At 42.4% G+C, this 18,664-nt stretch overlaps 2 protein-coding genes across 3 annotated transcripts; one reads left to right on the plus strand and one right to left on the minus strand.

Moving 5' to 3' along the window:
• Positions 1–1,294: 1,294 nt before the first annotated feature.
• On the plus strand, positions 1,295–3,058 carry cox8b (cytochrome c oxidase subunit 8B). The gene is made up of 2 exons (XM_078257930.1): positions 1,295–1,542; positions 2,727–3,058. The coding sequence occupies exons 1-2, from the start codon at positions 1,435–1,437 to the stop codon at positions 2,820–2,822; spliced, it is 204 nt and encodes a 67-aa protein (XP_078114056.1). The 5' UTR covers positions 1,295–1,434; the 3' UTR covers positions 2,823–3,058.
• A 3,161-nt stretch (positions 3,059–6,219) lies between these two features.
• tmem170a (transmembrane protein 170A) lies at positions 6,220–18,432 on the minus strand. Of its 2 annotated transcripts, none has more exons than XM_078257932.1 (3): positions 18,169–18,416; positions 16,235–16,405; positions 6,220–11,349 (listed from the first exon to the last, which is right to left on the minus strand). In XM_078257932.1, exons 1-3 carry the CDS (start codon positions 18,278–18,280, stop codon positions 11,219–11,221), a joined length of 414 nt encoding a protein of 137 aa, XP_078114058.1. In that variant the 5' UTR covers positions 18,281–18,416; the 3' UTR covers positions 6,220–11,218. The 2 variants fall into 2 exon arrangements, with proteins under 2 accessions (XP_078114058.1, XP_078114057.1); XM_078257931.1 differs by lacking the exon at positions 6,220–11,349 and adding an exon at positions 13,067–14,134 and having other exon boundaries at positions 18,169–18,432.
• Positions 18,433–18,664: the final 232 nt, after the last annotated feature.

The raw sequence follows: 18,664 nt of genomic DNA on the forward strand, positions 1-18,664 counted from the left end.
CCAAAACTGTCCTGTCCTGTTAGTAGTGTCCTGAGGAGTGTCCCGGGACAGTCAGACACTGTCCCGGGACAGTCATGGAGTCACAGGACAGTGTCTGGGAGTCACAGGACAGTGTACAGGACAGTGTCTCACCGTCCCGGGACACTCCTCAGGACACTACTAATAGGACAGGATAGTTTTTGCTGCCACTGCTGCTGCAAAACAGGATGCGATTAAAATGCCTGTTCTTGCTTCAGTTTGCTGCAGCAACAATAATAATAATAATAATAATAATAATAATAATAATAATAATAATAATAATAATAACACACTTTCAAACTGGGAACCTGGAAGCTCTGTTTAAAGTAATGCTCTTTTATTTTCCCAGTCCAATCAGCCTAGATATCTAGTTTAGGATATCAGGGTCTAACATGACACACTTGTACACATACCATACAAGGCTTCAGCTGTTATTTTGTCACCGTGTATTATAACCTCGGACCTTGATGTACTAGTTCATTACTTTAGCTTGATGACAGTCTATATCGACGACGATTCGTAGTTCACGGGATAGGCTAGTTCCGATCAGTGGTCATTGGGCATTTTTAAGTGGGTGTTATGGAAATCCTGGAGCTTTCTTAGTGGGTATACTGCGTATACCTGCGTATCACGTACACTACACTGCCTCTGAAGGAGAAGTACACCATAAATGCAAGGACAATGGTTCTGGACAAAGCTTCAAACAGCAGCACAGGCCAAGCCCTTTCTAAACAGGCACGTTTTGAACGGGCACTTGTAGCAGGCCTAGATATAAAACCTCCTAACCATCACTAGGCTTCATTTCCTCTACAAGTGGAGTTTCTTCTATGCAGTAGAAAGTTGCACAAAAAGGAACCACTCCTATAAAATATCTATGACATGCAGTGCACGGTAGGCTGCTGTATTTGTAGGCGTATTGCGAAACAGTTTGAACTTTGAACTTGACAAAGAAGTGATATATTAGCCAACATGATTTCATTTGTGGAAATAAATGCTCAGAAGCGTCTCCTCGGCAGGCAGCTGCTGTGTTGTGTTCCCAGCGACAAGAGGAGGTGGAAGTATAGAGGCGGACCATCTACATACAGTCTACTGTAGGCCTACAGTCTACGGGTGAAATGAGGACAGGACCGAGCGGTCGGTGTCAGATACCCGGAGGTGAGCCGGCCAATTAAATTCCGACGCTGGCTGAAGGCGTTCAACGTGTACGGCCCCCTCCCTCCCTTCCTCCCTCCCTCCTACACACACACACACACACACACACACACACACACACACACACACACACACACACACACACACACACACACACACACACACACACACACACACACGCGCCTGGCATATAGAGAAAAACAGAAAGGTAGAACTGCCTGTGGAGTTGTCCCTAACTGTCCTCCAGTCTCCGGTTCCGTCGCCATGTCTCTGCCCACCGTGTCCCGGCTGTTCAGGAGCGCGCTCAGGACTCAGCTGGTCCCTGTGGCCAATGTGTCGGCCAAACCTGCCAAGCACCATATCTCTGCGGGGGTGAGTTCACGTTCACTCTACTGTCCTAACATGACGGCGGCAGGGCAACATATCCCCAGCAACAGGCTGTAGCCTATGTATCAGGCGTTATTAGCTTAATTAAGGCGTTATTGGCTTAATTAAGGCGTTATTAGCTTGATTAAGGCGTTATTAGCTTGATTAAGCGGTAAAGTGCGGTTCCGCGTCGCAGCAGCGCATCTCGGCCTGATATATCAGAACCCAGCCTGCTGGCAGCTCTTTCCCCTAACTGCGTCAAACTTTACATGTTCATGCTTCACTCACACTTATATGAGAATATATGAGCATTAGCATAACTATTTGTCCGCGTGTCATGCTTATGAACGAATTTTATTTTATCAAACGAATTTTAATGTTTAACTCTTTCGACATGTGCGTCAGTATCTCGCCATTATTCCGCCTAAATGCAACACGTACACATCTCGGCTCAGACATAAATAGCCCCGCAATATGGAGACTATTGATTCATTTCATTCAAAATGTCGACATAGGCTATATATCACATATCCTACAGCAGAATATGCAGAACTGGGTTCTTCTTCCACAGTGTTAATTAGTCAGCAGCACTGCAGGGGTTTGGATTGGAGTGTGTAGAAGTCATAGTGTAAACTGTAGTGAGGTGGAGCTGTGTGTTGGGCAGGTGCCAAGTGACTGACCTTGATGTCGATCGGCCAGACATACAGGCACAGAGACTTATGAACCACTTTATGAGTTCCCGCAGCTTTTTATAGTTATTGAACTGTCCCAGTCTAAAATAACATTAAATGGCCTACATTTTGTCTTTATAACAGAAAGGATCTTGTTTTTTTTTCAGTTGACACCCTCTATTTTGTCATGTCATGTCCCCCATGGCCTTCAATGAAAGTGTACCTGGATATGAGAAATCAAATTAGAAAATCTATTTTTTTTTTCAACGTTGACGGGACGACAACACAAGGGTTACTCAATCCCTTCCTTTAGTTTTGGAGTCTTTGTGAGGTCTCGGTACGAGGTTTCTTAGTTTTCGCCGTTTTTTTGGCACCTTTTGGTGCATTTCACATTCATTCAGCTTAGGTGCTGCCAAAAAAACGGCTTGGGTGCTGCACCTAAGACTTAAAATGGCAGGGAAAACCCTGAAAGTATTCTCACATGCTGCTCAGTGATCTCTTTGTGTCTGTGTCCCTCAGGAGCAGGCGATAGCCATGACTGCCCTGTTCGTGGCCATCTTGGGTCCCTCCGGCTGGATCCTGGCTCACCTGGAGGACTACAAGAAGAAGGCGTAGAAGAGGAGGAGGAGGAGGAAGAGGAAGAAGAGGGAGAACAGAGAATCATTCCGGCCCAGATGAAGGTGCAGATCAGCTGGCCCCTCTCCCTCCAGGCCTCTCCCTCGCCTCCATCTTTCTGCAGCTGATCAGACCAGACGCCGGTTTTCTGCTTTCCAGTTGTTTCTGCACTTCTGACCTGTGTTCATGCACCTATCAACCTCTTACCAATAAATACATGTTCCGTATACAGAGAAGGGCTCAGTGTGTGTGCTGTTGGGTTGCAGATTTCCGTCTGGTTGTGGTAAAAACTGAAATTGCACTGACAAGCAGGACCACGCAGAATCTGCAGATGCAAAGTTTTCGCAGAATTAGTTGTTTATGTTCTGTGAAAGAAATGAACTAAACTAAACTAAACGGAACATTATTTTTGGTGTGCATGTGGCTTTCAGTGGTTCATCTGCAGGTCACGCTGCTCTTCTGGGCAGTTTATATTGGCCAGACACAACACCGGTTTAAAGTTTAATCCACTCACTTCTCATCGGTCTCACCTTCTCTTTAGCTCTATCTTCTAAACTGCTGTTTCTCTCCATTTCCTTCTAACTTTTTACTGTTTCCTGTCTAAGGCCTTATTTACTCTATGCCAGAGACTCTCAAACTTTTGTCAATAATGTTCGCCCCTTTGAATTGTGTTTTTAAGCCAAGTACCGCCTACCTGCCCAAAAAAAAGGTTATATGAAGAGGATCAATACATGCTGATGAAAAAAGGCGACAAAATAAATAAATAAACACGGACAAAAAACTCGAAAAAAAAGACAAAAACTTGGAAATAGACAGTAATAAAAAGCAAAAATCTTCGAAAAAAAAAAGACAGTAGACAGACGGAGGGAAGGCAAGAACAGGTCCAAAGAAGGCGACAAAAACGTCGAAAAACAGAATACATCCCAAATTCATTATTATAGTATAATTATTTTATGAATTATGCATGACATACAGGTGCTGGTCATATAATTAGAATATCATGAAAAAGTTGATTTATGTCAGTAATCTCATTCAAAAAGTGAAATTTATATATTATATTCATTCATCACACACACACACACACACACACACACACAGTGATACATTTCAAATGTTCATTTCTTTTAATTGTGATGATTATAACTGACAACTAATGAAAATCCCAAATTCAGTATCTCCGAAAATTAGAATATTACTTAAGACCAAAAAGGATTTTTAGAAATGTTGGCCAACTGAAAAGTATGAACATGAAAAGTATGAGCATGTACAGCACTCAATACTTAGTTGGGGCTCCTTTTGCCTGAAATACTGCAGCAATGTGGCGTGGCATGGAGTCCATCAGTCTGTGGCACTGCTCAGGTGTTAGAGAGCCCAGGTTGCTCTGATAGTGGCCTTCAGCTCTTCTGCATTGTTGGGTCTGGAGCATCTTCCTTGTCACAATACCCCATAGATTTTCTATGGGGTTAAGGTCAGGCCAGTTTGCTGGCCAATTAAGAACAGGGATACCATGGTCCTTAAACCAGGTACTGGTAGCTTTGGCACTGTGTGCAGGTACCAAGTGCTGCTCCATCCATCCATCCATCCATCTTCATCCGCTTATCCGGGGTTGGGTCACGGGGGTAGCAGCTCCAGCAGGGGACCCCAAACTTCCCTTTCCCGGGCCACATTAACCAGCTCCGACTGGGGGATCCCGAGGCGTTCCCAGGCCAGGTTAGAGATATAATCCCTCCACCTAGTCCTGGGTCTCCCCCGAGGCCTCCTCCCAGCTGGACGTGCCTGGAACACCTCCCTAGGGAGGCGCCCAGGGGGCATCCTTACCAGATGCCCGAACCACCTCAACTGGCTCCTTTCGACGCGAAGGAGCAGCGGCTCTACTCCGAGCTCCTCACGGATAACTGAGCTTCTCACCCTATCTCTAAGGGAGACGCCAGCTACCCTCCTGAGGAAACCCATTTCGGCCGCTTGTACCCTGGATCTTGTTCTTTCGGTCATGACCCAGCCTTCATGACCATAGGTGAGGGTAGGAACAAAAACTGACCGGTAGATTGAGAGCTTTGCCTTCTGGCTCAGCTCTTTTTCATGATATTCTAATTATATGACCAGCACCAACAAAAAACTCACGTATCCCCTGCAGTACTCCTAAGTACCCCTAGGGGTACATGTACATTTGAGAAACACTGCTCTATGCCGTATAGTACATATAATTGATCAATGGTATTCAGTATTGACTTTACTTAAGTAAAAGTAGCATTACCTCAGTGTTAAAAGGCTGTGCAGCAAGTTTAAGTCCTGCATTCAGAAGTATAATCATTATATATTACATGTACTGTATGTACTGTAATGTACAGTATATAGACCACAATAAGATGTGCACCATCATGCACAGTTGCACTTCGGGGAACAGCATTTTGTTTTTTTATGTATGTAAATACATGAAGAATATTATTATTATCAAATTATTGTTTGATAGTTAAAAAAAATATATATACTTACACATATACACATATATACACATATATATATACACACACACACACACACACACAGTGGTGCTCATAAGTTTATGAACCCATGCTAAAGTTGACTAAAAAGAGGAATAAAAAAGAATTTTTTTTGGAAATGAATGCCTTAATTAAAAAAATGAGGAAAAATCCAATCTTTAAGGACACCAATTTTCTTTGTGAATGAATAATGTATCGTAAATAAATAAATGTTCTTCCTTCAAATACAGGGGGCATAAGTCAGTACACCCCTATGTTAGATTCCCATAGAGGCAGGCAGACTTTTATTTTGAAAGGCCAGTTATTTCATAGATCCAGGATACTATGATCCTGATAAAGTTCCCTTGGCCCCCACATCGTCACATACCCTTCACCATACCCCCCACATCATCACATACCCTTCACCATACCCCCACATCATCACATACCCTTCACCATACCCCCACATCATCACATCCCCTTCACCATACCCCCCACATCATCACATCACCATACCCTTCACCATCCCCCCACATCATCACATACCCTTCACCATACCCCCACATCATCACATACCCTTCACCATACCCCCACATCATCACATCCCCTCCACCATACCTAGAGATTGGCATGGTTGTATTTCAGTTAGCCTAACAGCTGGTTTGATTTGCATTGAGAGATGATTTTATGGCAAGTACCCCCGTTTTGTGTCTCCCCCCCCCCCCCCGACTTCTCAAACCAAAGTTACAACCTTGTATGCACCATAAAAAGGTATATTTAAAAGGTTCTAGTCCACCGTACACATTATTGATGGCCCTTCCTTGGCCTAAACACGATGGAGACCCCCGTTTTAAATGAAGAAAGCAGCTCTCACCACTAGAGTGGGATAAAGGACATGAAGATGCACCACAACATGATAGTTGAAACAATTTATTCCATGAAAATATTAACCATTGGCACTTAATTTACTCAATTTTTAAAACAATTTCCATACACTAAAAACAGAACAAAATCAGTCCAGGAATGTGGAGATAAATGGTTCTATTACAGCAGATACTGAGCATTACTTTGACATATGTAATGTACTTACATAACTTGGCTGTGGATCCAAAATCATTTGCATCAATACACCCGGCAAAACAATTCATTGTAATTAAAAGAACATCACAGGAGTCAGGGAGTTTAATGACAATTTTCAAAATGATTGTATGGGACAACTGCAAGTACGGAAGCCCATCTCTGTCAGAAAAGTAAAGAAATAAAAAAATGTAGGGAATGATAAAAATAAATGATAAAATAAATTCTTGGGATAGTCAAAATTAGGACTTTATCAAAATGATGATCTCTCAACATGCGTCAATGTTGACATGCCAGCTTAGACAATTTAGGGTTTGAGGTCCAGCTAGCCCAAACCAATGCCGGGTTCAGACTACACAATGTTTGTCTGTTACAGGGGTCACTGAGTCAGATTAGTCAAACTATTAGAACTTCATATCTCATTAGTTTAATTTAGCATTAATATTTTTATTATTCCACTGTTCCCTTCCCCTTCCTTAGGAGAAATAAGCCCGGCGTATGTACCAATCAGAGGGCAGCTACTTCATTAGTGTTAACTAATGTTCTTTTAGCGTTGGCTTAACACTTTGTGAATTAACATTCTCTTGCCTGGTTTATGCTCCTGCGTTAAGTAGCTTCTAGAACATTTACACAGGGACTTTAACTCCATCTGGGAGTCTGACGTGAAGGACTCTGAGACGGCCTCGTCTGTGTGCATGGACATTTACTGCTTTTGACCTCTGACCTTTTTCTCTCTCGATACAAGAGTACAACACGTGGAATTCATGTTTACGGTCTTAACATGGGTCGGATGAGAAGATCAACAGAACTCAGAGAAATGTACCTTACTAAAAAGCTCTGAAATCATACGCACATAGAGTAGGCAACTCAGCTGATGAAGATGCCAAACAGGACACATTAAACATGTTGACTACCAGCTCAGGGTTCAACGCTAAGGTTTTTTTTTCACTTGTCCAGTCAGGCAAGTAAAAAAAAAATAAAATAAAAAAAATAAAATAAAAATGTCGAAAACAAGTATGGAAAAAAACCTTCCAAAAAAAATTTGAAAAAACATAAATAAAACCCATACAAATCCCGCCAAAATGTAAAAAAAAAAAAAAAAAAAAGAATATTGAAAAATAGTCAAATGTTGAAATCCTCGTGCCAACTCAATCAAATGATTATGATACGATGACGCCCAAACGGGGCGAGTGCGTGGTCATATTTACTCGCCCCGGGCCATCGGGCAACCCTTATGGTTGAACATTTCCAGACTAAAGTTGTCAACATCAATGTTTTATCCACGCCAACATGTGCTGCTGTAACAGAACCAGAGAGGACACACATATTCTCAAAGAGCTAAATTACACAACCATAAAAAAATAAACATTCTCCAAAACATACAGCGTAAAAGCAAGGCCAAGGGCTCGTTTCAAACAAGGCTCATTTGTTTCTGCATCAGCCTGTTTCAGTGAGGTGCTCGGATTTTTTCACGCCGTCACCAAGTCTTTGTAGGAACAATAATGTAACTTTCATTTCACTCGCCTCTAATGGCCGTGCACTTCCAAAAATATGTTCAGTGCGATGCCACACTGAGTTCTTCACACTGAAATTACAAATCTGAAGAAGTTAGTGGCGTGGTGTGGCTGGAAATCTCTTGAGGCTCTAAAAACACTCGCCATTAAAATGTTTCTACAAGAAGACAAAGGCAAAAAATAGCCTTTGCTGTTGGTCTCTAAAGTCTTCACCTAACTAGCAGTTTGAAACTATTCCTGTCCCGTTGTCGGTCCCACGGGTGCTGAACGGCTGTAGCCTTGTCCTTACAATCTACTTTCACAGTTTTATAGATTGTACTTCCCAGAACTAAACAGGAGTCAAACATTCTTGATTTGTTGCTCTACATGCACTGTGAGACTATTCCTTCAGATGTAACTGAACTGAAGTGTAGCTAGTGAAGTACATGAAAAGAAAATTCAAGCCATCTTTGGTTTGAAGGGTTAAAGAAATTATTTTTGGGGTTACACTAAAATCTGCAGTTTGCTCTCTCTTTACTCCCAATCCTGGGATCATGAAGATTATAATGGCACACGCTGCAAAATATAAAAACAATATGAAAACAATATTTCCAATTGGAATGTGCAAAACAATCTGCACCAGAAATAAAATAAAACCACGAAGCAGGAAACGGCCAGAAAGACTCAAACTCCGCTCCACAGATTCTACCTGGGGCCAGATGTTTAAGCATAAAAACAAGCATACGCCATTTCCCACACATCACCTGGTATTTCTAAAAGAAGCACCTCACGCAGACCTCAGACCAGCGTACACACCGTTTTCTAGAGCTAGCTGTGGGCGATATGGTAAGGAGGAGATTAGGATGTAACCTTATGGTAAAATATTGTTCAGGCTGTTGGACAATATACCTGATTGTTATCATTTTTGCAGTCAGCACAGCGTTCTGTTAAACGTCAAAGGTGCATTTATAAGATTTATGAGTGATGACTTATCACTCCATTTACATTTGAGCATCATCTCCCTGTTGGTGATCTTTTCATGTAATCCTGCATTGAGAAGCACTTCGTAAAGTCTGCTCCACGACGACAGATTTATGAAAACGGAATGAGGCGTACGTGCGCCAAAAAGAACATGTCTGCACATTTCTGTCTTTGTGCGTAAACAGTTTTAGTTGTGAATCTTTAGATCTATGCGTCTGGCCCCCTGGATCTTTGCCACGCGTCTCGTCTCTGTTCCGTTCATAGCTAGACTCAGTTCTTAACTGGGTGAAGCCGGCAACAGCCCCAGACCCTCAAAAGCTCCAGGGTCACTCTGTGGTTATTTCTGCGTGGTTCTTTTTGATAACTTGCATATTTGTCTGGAGTTCTGCACCATTAAAGCAAGATTCTGAGATGGCTAAGGAACTTTTTTGCTGACTTTTTCAGGGCTTTATGCAGACGAAATTGTATGTGAGAAGACTATATGAGACATGCAATAATACAGTCAAAATATTTTACCTTTTCACTTAAATAAAAGCATTTCAATAAACTCTACATGTCTGGCCCTGGATGGGACTCATTTTCCATTTTTAGTCAAGTTGATTTTGACACCCCTGTCCAGCTGATTCACCTAGCCCCGTCTGTAGTCCAGAGAAGACATTTTCATCTAATTCAATGAAACCACATGTGTATGGCTCATGCCAAATCATTTCTTGATGCAGTTTTTACAGAAGCAGCTTTTCATCAAGACAGAAAGATACAAAAATAAAATCAAAACCAATGGAAAAGTGACTCCTGTCAGAACTGGCCAACAGTAAATACATTTCTGGTAGTGGCGTCAGCAGCTAGTGTAAATCACTACTACAGTAGGTAGAAACAGCATCACTTGTAAGCTCCATCTTTTTTCTCATACAAGTCAAAGTCTTACATGTAGAGTTCACCTATGTCTGTATGTTGCACATTAGTGGGACGGTGACTGAGAAGCACCTGTCTAAAAGCAGCCACGGAGGACTGGGGGAATATGATGAGTCCGACAACTAACAACTGCACTTCTGTTCAATCATCGTATTACATTGTAATACATCTAGTGCAGAGAAATAAAAACAGCAAAACATATTTGGTCATAAAGATTGAAAAGCTACAAAGACCTGGAAATAATTTAGAATATATACAAATCAGTTCAGTGTCCAAAAATGACACACCTGTAAAAACATACTATCATTCAAAGAGAGAAAAGAAACGATCACAAACTTTTGGGGTTGGTTTAGTAATCTGAGCGGACTGGTGTGTTCATACCTCACTCACAACCAAACCAACCAACCAAGATGATGATCAACTGAAGACATTCTATAGGCTGCATTTGCAGGGCAGAATAAAAAAAAATTGTGTCCCATAAAAACATTATCAATAAAAACCTCTTTACTTGTAGGCTTGTCTGAAATAAATTAGCTGAGAAAGCTAGAAGGGAACATGTTGCAGGTGCTTCTAACTTATTAAGAATGAACAGTAACACACAGGCAGTCAGAATGAAAGGAGCAGGAGACAGTGTTAAAGAAAGACAGCCCTGAAGTTAAACACCACTTTGGAAGTCAGAAAAAAGAAGTTAAGGCCTCGAGGGAAAAAAAAAGCCAGAATCTTGCATATAACCATCATCTTCCTGCCTGTTATTCTGTCTCTCGGCAGTCATTGCATGAGTCAAACTGTTGTCAGACCGATAGTGAAAGAGAGAGACACACACACACACACACACACACACACACACACACACAAACAAACAAACAAACAAACACTCACACAGCCCCTGAGAAAGGTTAGTGTCATCCTGCTGCTAACCTGCAACCCCGGCGATAGGGGAGAACAGCATCCTGCTGCCTTCACACCACACAGGAAGAACTATTATTAATAATTAAATTAATAATTATTTACTAATATTTAAAAATGCCGCTAACCCTGGGAGCGCATCTTCAATATATTTTAAAGATCAGAGAAAAGTGTATGTAGTGTGGTTGGCCCGTGATGTGAAAGCAGCATTGTGCTGTCCTACAGTGGACATCTTTCAGAAGGGTTAGTGCTGCAGACACACACCTCCAGTTTACACACTGCTCTCTTTCATAGTTCAATCAAAGCCGCTCTGGTCTTGGTCCGTCAGTAGGAAAATGACGTCATGTCCCGGGCCCTACTGGTTGACATGGGTACCAAGATTTGCCAGGGAGCTAGTCTTGTACTGCGTTAAACTCGGGTCCCGCCAAGAGAAGGTGTGACCGGTGTCAAACTCAGCCGGCAGCATTGGGGCCAGCCAGCGAACCAGCCAGCGGGCCAGCCAGCGAACCAGCCAGCGGGCCAGCCAGGCAGGCAGGCCTTGGCGCTGCTAAAGGGTGGCAAGCACCCTGAAGAAGGAGATGAGGAGGACACAGAATGACTGTCCCACACCGAAAAATAGAGCCTCCAAAGACATCATCCTCTTTCCTGCAGCTTTGTACACACCTGCTATGGCTGCACCTTTAAGAGGCAAACACATTATTCAACAGATTTTTGTTTAGTTTGACCTAATCGCTAAGGCTGCCCCTGGTTAGTTGACTAATCTGCCGTTTTATTTTTGCCTCTAGAGTCATAGTGAGAGAAACAAAGTGTCTCCCCTGTTCTTTCTGACCACGGTGGGAAATCTCCTTGATTTCATGTTGTTTATGGAGAAGGAGAAACAGGAAATGAATCGGGGGGGACCAATCACAGTTGTTGCGTTTAGCATCACCGCGACGTGTAGTTACATTTTGAGAGGTGATGTCAGGCTACGGAGTAGGGTCGGTATCTCTGCGTACCTACGTCGGTAGCCACGTCGTAGATTTAACGCTAAAGCATAACTTGGCCGTTAGTCGACTAAGATTTCTTTAGTCGATAAGTCATTTTTTTATGTTTTCATGCTTCATGCTTTCATTCATCTTGGAAATGATTTATTTCCAAGAAACTCCTGGTCACATCTCTGGTAAACGCAATATTTATATTTAACGTGGTGCTTTTGCATGATTCATTATGGAGAAACTCAGTTTTACAGATCTGTCCATTAAATCAACTAATCAGTCGATAAAATCGTATTAGTCGACTAATCAAGGACAGCCCTAATCTCTGATGAGAGAGAAATCTTTTTACGCCACATTATCTTCCATAAGACAGGAAAACTGAATTGAGTAATGCATAGTTAAGTTAAATAATCACTTTGACAAACCGTTTTACTGTTACAAAATCACAGTTCACTAATATATAATCTGTCCTGACACGAGCACATTTTACTGGATTAGTATCGTCTAAATTAAACCTGAATGCCGATCTTTTCTGTCCTGTGATTTGTCCACCTCAGCCTGCTAGTGTTGAAAATCTACTGTCCTTTATGACAGCTGGGCACTACAGCGGAAGCATTTTATTTGAATATGAGTTAAAATTACCGTAGTACTCGTTAGAGCTGCAAGGATTAGTCGAGCGATATAGAAAAAGAATCGTCAACTATTTGGAAAATCGATAACCAAAAGTAATTTTTCATGCAAAGAAATGGCAGAAAATGCTGTTTTTCTGCCTCTCAAATATGGAGATTCCCTACTCTATATCTTCTGCTTTATATCATATTAAACTGAATCATAGGTGTGATGATGGCAAAGGACAAAAAAAAAAAAGATTTGCTGCAGCCATGACGCTGCGACAGCACCCCCCCCCCCCCCCATTTTTTTTTTTTCAAATGCTATAAAATTGAATGAAACACCCAAAATTCAATGAAAGTAATCATTAATATATTACTTGCATAGAACGTTGTATGCAGGGGTTAAATTGGGATTTGTTATGTGGGGGGGGGGGGACATTTTTTTGAAAAATAAACCATTAAATGGCACTTTGAGAGTTTTGTGCAAAGAAATGGAGAAATCAAGTCTTACATGATATGTGCAAAACTGCACGGTTAAGAGCCTATACTCTGCATTGTTGTAGTATCAACAGGTATTAGGGCATTTAGCATTTACATTACTGTTAATCAGTCATCACTTGATTACACATTGCATTACCTTGTTATAATATAAATAATGTGCCACATGAAGAGACAGTGCAGCATATGACAGTAGCAACAGCTGAGAAGATTTGGGTCTGTGGTGACCAGGTCCACCTCACACAAACTTCCTTCTCCCATTCTCTCTCCTTACTACCACACACACACAATTTGTGTACAGATGGTGAAATAATATAAGCAGTACCTTATGTAACAGATTTTTAAACATTTAATGTAACTGGCAAACAATGCTTTCTGCTTTTGAAAGAGCACACGTTTATAACAAATTTTTATTTACGCCGTTTGTATGCTGTTACTGTCATTCTCAAGAGTATGTAGGTAGGCCTATGTAGTATGTATGTTGTCACTGTCTGTCCGTGTTTCTCTCTGCTGACACTGTACATATTGTCTGTCTGGTTCTCCATCTTTTCATCCGTTTTAACTCTAACTCTGCAATTTAAAATGTTTTTTATGGCTGTCTGTGATTATACTTCAGGGTTTTTCCTTGCTCAGAATTTGTCTTTGCGGGAACACACAAAGCAGGGGGGGGAGGGGGTCTGGGGGGTCCTCCCCCAGGAAATTTTGAGGGTAAAAGACTTCAATTCCTGCATTCTGATACATTTTTAGGCACCAATTTATGGTAAAAATGTCAATATTTATTGCAAGGAAATCACAAAGTTCTGGTGGTAGGTAACAATTCAAAATACAAAATATAATGGAATATTATTATATTCAGTAGTCCAGTAAGGGGGCTTTCACATCCGGGACATGGGCCGGATATGACAACACTTGACCCTAAAGTCCAGTTGTTTAATTAGCATGAACAGGGCTTTATGGTCACTTTTTTTCCCCAAGGAGCATGTTTTGCTCCCAAGTTGAAAAATGTAGGATTGACTTAGGCTACTTAATCAGTGATGTTGAATATAGCCTACAGTGTAATGGACCACCAAAGTTCATGCATACATGTGAACCGCGGATTAATTGCTGCTTGTTCAGGGTTTTCATGTGTACTCCTATAGGCATACACTTCGCATCAGGCGTTAAAACCAACTGTACTGAATTAGACTACTATTTAACGCCCGCTAACAAAACTGTCTCAATTTAATACTATTGCCGTCAGACGGCCGCGCAGACAGACAGCAGTCGGAGTTCCGGCAGAGCTCTGCGCCCGGCAGAGCTCTGCGCCCGTCAGCAGCGGCTTCTCACTGCGCAGCCGGTCCCCCAGAGCAGCATGATCACCGGGAGGGTCCAGCCTGAACCCTGCAAACAGAGATCCCGTTTGAAGGTGACATGCTTGATTTTGACTGAACGTCCCAATTTAAGTAACCTCTGATCGGGTCGTAGTAACTTAAGTACCCTAAGTTTAAGATTAGGTGTTGGTCATTCTCAACACCTTTCTACCCCCCCTTCAGACCACAGTGGACTTCAGTGGACTCTCCATCCAAACTCCCGACTGGACCTTCGTCTACCACAACTGCCGGACTCTTTCAAATACATGTACTCCCTGTCTCCGCCGATCACTTGGTAGCGTTGGTCAGCTGTCAGCTTACGCCAGCTAGCTTCTGTTAGCTTCCACCGACTGACGGCTCGCCCAGCACATCTGTTCGCTGTAGTTTCCCGGCTCAGCACTAAGTTAGTGTGGGCCACTACCTCTCTGCCGAAAATGGTGCTCTAAAATATTCCTCACTGCTACTTCTCAACCTCATCTGCTACGTCGCTTCAGCTTGCATGCCAACACAAAATAAAAATATTGTCCCGTTGTCGGCTTCAGATAAGAAGATAGTTCGCCCCTACACGTCCAAAATTCTTATTCAAATAACCTTCCACAACGATTGCAGGCTCTTTGGTGTTATTTTTGAGGGAATAAACACACTGTGTGTGTGTGTGTGTGTGTTTTATTATTATTAGGGGTGGAACGGTACATGTATTCGTACTAAACCGAAACGGTACGGGCGTCTCGGTTCGGTACATGAATATACACGGAGAATACATAGTATAAAAATAAATGAAACTCGCGTGCAAATGAATTAATGTAATGTGGAACTACTGTTACATACGCATTTCTTAGGGACACCTAATCTGTAGCCCCACCTTAGCTCTGAAGCTCCCAAGCTCCGCCTACACGTCGAGTCGGTCCAGTGAGTCCACACCAGAGCCATGTCTTTCTCTATCACTCTGGTCCACACGAAGCAAACTAGTCCCTTCCATATACAACCAAACACGGATGTACTGTAGCTGTATCCCTTCTCGCCTCGACCACAAATGGCTTCCAGGCCCATTTGCTTCGCTGTTTGCTGCACCGTTAGCTGTTTGCTCCGCCCGTTAGCTTGCTGTTTGGTACAGCCTGAGACAGCTAGCTCAGGGGACAGACTGGATGACACTAGGTGGTACAGCCTGAGACAGCTAGCTCAGGGAAGAGACTGGATGACACTAGGTGGTACAGCCTGAGACAGCTAGCTCAGGGGAGAGACTGGATGACACTAGGTGGTACAGCCTGAGACAGCTAGCTCAGGGGAGAGACTGGATGACACTAGGTGGTACAGCCTGAGACAGCTAGCTCAGGGGAGAGACTGGATGACACTAGGTGGTACATCAGACATGCACAATTAAAAAAATGGCCTTCTGCATTTTTGTTATGCTTTTCCCTCCATTGTACTGAACCAAACTGTGATGTCTGAACCCAACCGTGACTTCAGTGTACCGTTCCACTCCTTATATATATATATATATATATATATATATATATATATATATATATATATATATATAGACACCCATGCTAAAGTTGACTAAAAAGAGGAATAAAAAAAATTATCTTTTGGAAATTGATCTTCCAGGCAGGCAGACTTTTATTTTGAAAGGCCAGTTATTTCATGGATCCAGGATACTATGCATCCTGATAAAGTTCCCTTGGTCCCCACATCATCACATACCCTTCACCATACCCCCCACATCATCACATACCCTTCACCATACCCCCCACATCATCACATGCCCTTCACCATACCCCCCCCATCATCACATCCCCTTCACCATACCTAGAGATTGGCATGGTTTTATTTCAGTTAGCCTAACAGCTGGTTTGATTTGCATTGAGAGATGATCTTATGGAAAGTACCCCATGCCAATCTCTAGGTATGGTGAAGGGTATGTGATGATGGGGGGGGGGGTATTTTATTTACGATACATTATTCATTCACAAAGAAAATTGGTGTCCTTAAAGGTTGGATTTTTCCTCTTTTTTTTAATTAAGGCATTAAGATCAATTTGCAAAAGATGATTTTGTTATTCCTCTTTTTAGTCAACTTTAGCATGGGTGTCCTAATTTTGTATATAAAAACAACAAGGCATAGGACTTACTGGTGAGGACTCCCCCACAAACTGGTCCCACGATGCCCATGAGGAGGATGGCGATGGGAATGAATCGGGCCATCTTGTGCTGGCGCAGTGCGGCGAGGGCGAGCAGCGCGGCCGGCAGGTGGAAGACCAGAGAGGAGACCGCTGCCCACAGAAATACGCCGTACCACATCTCTGGAAAAACACACAAGCACGCAGACACACATCACTGCATGTCCATCAAAAGCTCATCAAAGGTCCACCGTGCACTAGGACAATTCAATTAGGGCATTCAATTATTCATTAATGTGATCCCAGCTGTCTGGCTCCACAGCCTTCATCTCCTCTACACAGACGTTCTGCACATGGAACGAAAAGACTTAACGCATCAGGCTACATCTCCACCACTACGTTTTGGTTTTTGAGCGGAGTTTTGAGCCAAAAGTGATCTCTGTGCACACAAGTGTTTTTATTTCCAGTAGAAAAACTAATCTGTTTAAACTAACACGCCCAAACCTCATAACTCATCAACACTCTGGTATACTAGGCAGCGTGTATAGACCTTTTCAATGGAATTCCATTGCTAGGCATCAGCCTGGCCCCTTGTTAACTTCCTGTCAGTTGATGTCATTCAAATACACTGCAACAGGAAATCAACTCAAGGCCATTTAGCATGTTTATGTTTACATCTGTGAAATGGTCTGCCTCCCCGTTGCTGGTAGTTGCCATGGTAACGTTAGTAGCTTTAGTCTCAGAGAACAAGACAGGGGGAATGAGAGAGGGAAACCTTTTTAAAACAAAACACAGAAATGAAGGCCTAAATGTAGCCTCAGTCTAATGCTTAAAGAATGCAGATGCTTTTATACAGGTGACGGGGGCTCACTGCGGGGTCTGATGAATAGATGTGACTCATGTCCTATGGCCTTCACTCACCAGATCTTTACACTCTCCACAGCCCTCGCTAAACACCAAGCGAGGGAATATTTTTTGATGGAATGCTGTTCATCCCTTCGAGTAGAGTTCCACTCCTAAATTGCTGGAAACAACGCCCTACGCTTGGAGAGTCTGGACACTCATGATGGAACAACTAACATAATATGTTCTTCATCACATTAATGGATCAAAACGTACACACCAACACAAGAGCAGTCAGTGCATTCAATCAATATTAATCAAAATGCTTTAAAATGTGTGTCTATGTTCCTAGCCCATGTTAAAGTGACTATAGTTAACTTTTAAATATTTCTGAAACGGTGTCATTTTTCATCTGATGATTATAAATGACCTGTAACGGCAAACGAGACTAACAATGAAAAGAACGCTACTTGTATATAGTTTTTAATAATGCCTCTGCCCGGTCCGATTTTCAGTCACAAAAAAAGTGTCATGCTTAAATGTAAAAACAGCTCAGAACAACAGAAACACGGTTTGATTTCATTAAGTTCCACATCTCACATGGCTATTCAGCTCTTCACACACACACACACACACACACACACACACACACACACACACACGAATACAAAATAGAGGAGCTGCAAGAAACTATTATTTACTACAATGTTCCTACAGTAAACAGGAAAGTAACGTTACACACCTAAAATAGCTAAGAACATCGCAATCTTATAATAGAATATACACGCCGCTTTTAAACATTTTTACACATTTGTTAACCACCGCTTTGGACAAAGTCCGACTATTATAACAACCGTTGGGATGAAGCAGGAAGTTAGCTAGCTCAATGCTAACGCGAACAAACCAGCGTCCAACAACACTTAACGTTAACCTATTTTAACGTTAACCGGGATACATTTTAACGCTGCCATGTTCGTTAAAAGGGAAACACTAGACGCGACTTCATGTGATATTCATCCCCCGACAGTAACGTACAGCTTCTCAGCACTGATACCCAGTCTGTGTATGTATGTTAGCTAACAAGCTACCAAACATCAGCCCACCTGAGAAGTCGTTGAGAGTGTCGTTGCCTCGGTGTGTGCCATTCTTTCTCGGCACTAAATTCAAACCGAGTATTTGCTTGACGAAGCCTATCTCGCTGTACCTATCCTGCATTACTCACACTGAAACTACACACCGCATCTGTGAATCAAAGACGAGAGTCGGTGAGGGATTAGCTAAGACTCGGGTCTGGTCTTGACGCAAGACTAGCTAGCATCAAGCTAGCTGTCAACATAACTTGTTTTGACGTCACCAAGCTCGATGTCCGACCCTATCTTATGGATGCATTTTAAACCCAAGTTTGGTCTGTCAGGTAGTAGCGCGAACTCAAAACAAGCGGACGGAACTAAACTTAAGCAGAGGTCATAAAACTGCAGATAATGCAGTTATTATTGCTAGTGGTTAGTACGAATCCTCCTCAATGAGGTTAATTGGGTTTGCTGGATTTGTACGTCGCTAGGAATTAGCCTGCCTGAGAGGCTAAATCCCGGGAACATG

Source organism: Sander vitreus, chromosome 8 (assembly GCF_031162955.1).
Source record: "Sander vitreus isolate 19-12246 chromosome 8, sanVit1, whole genome shotgun sequence".
NCBI classification, from domain to species: domain Eukaryota; kingdom Metazoa; phylum Chordata; class Actinopteri; order Perciformes; family Percidae; genus Sander; species Sander vitreus.

Excerpts from the sequence above, each read along its gene's own strand:
- tmem170a (XM_078257931.1), bottom strand. The coding sequence starts at position 18,280 with ATGCAGGATAGGTACAGCGAGATAGGCTTCGTCAAGCAAATACTCGGT. Across the intron at positions 16,406-18,168 it reads CACTCTCAACGACTTCTCAG|AGATGTGGTACGGCGTATTT; the intron begins GTGGGCTGATGT and ends GTGTTTTTCCAG. Across the intron at positions 14,135-16,234 it reads TTGTGGGGGAGTCCTCACCA|GGTTCAGGCTGGACCCTCCC; the intron begins GTAAGTCCTATG and ends CTCTGTTTGCAG.
- cox8b (XM_078257930.1), top strand. The coding sequence starts at position 1,435 with ATGTCTCTGCCCACCGTGTCCCGGCTGTTCAGGAGCGCGCTCAGGACT. Across the intron at positions 1,543-2,726 it reads AGCACCATATCTCTGCGGGG|GAGCAGGCGATAGCCATGAC; the intron begins GTGAGTTCACGT and ends TGTGTCCCTCAG.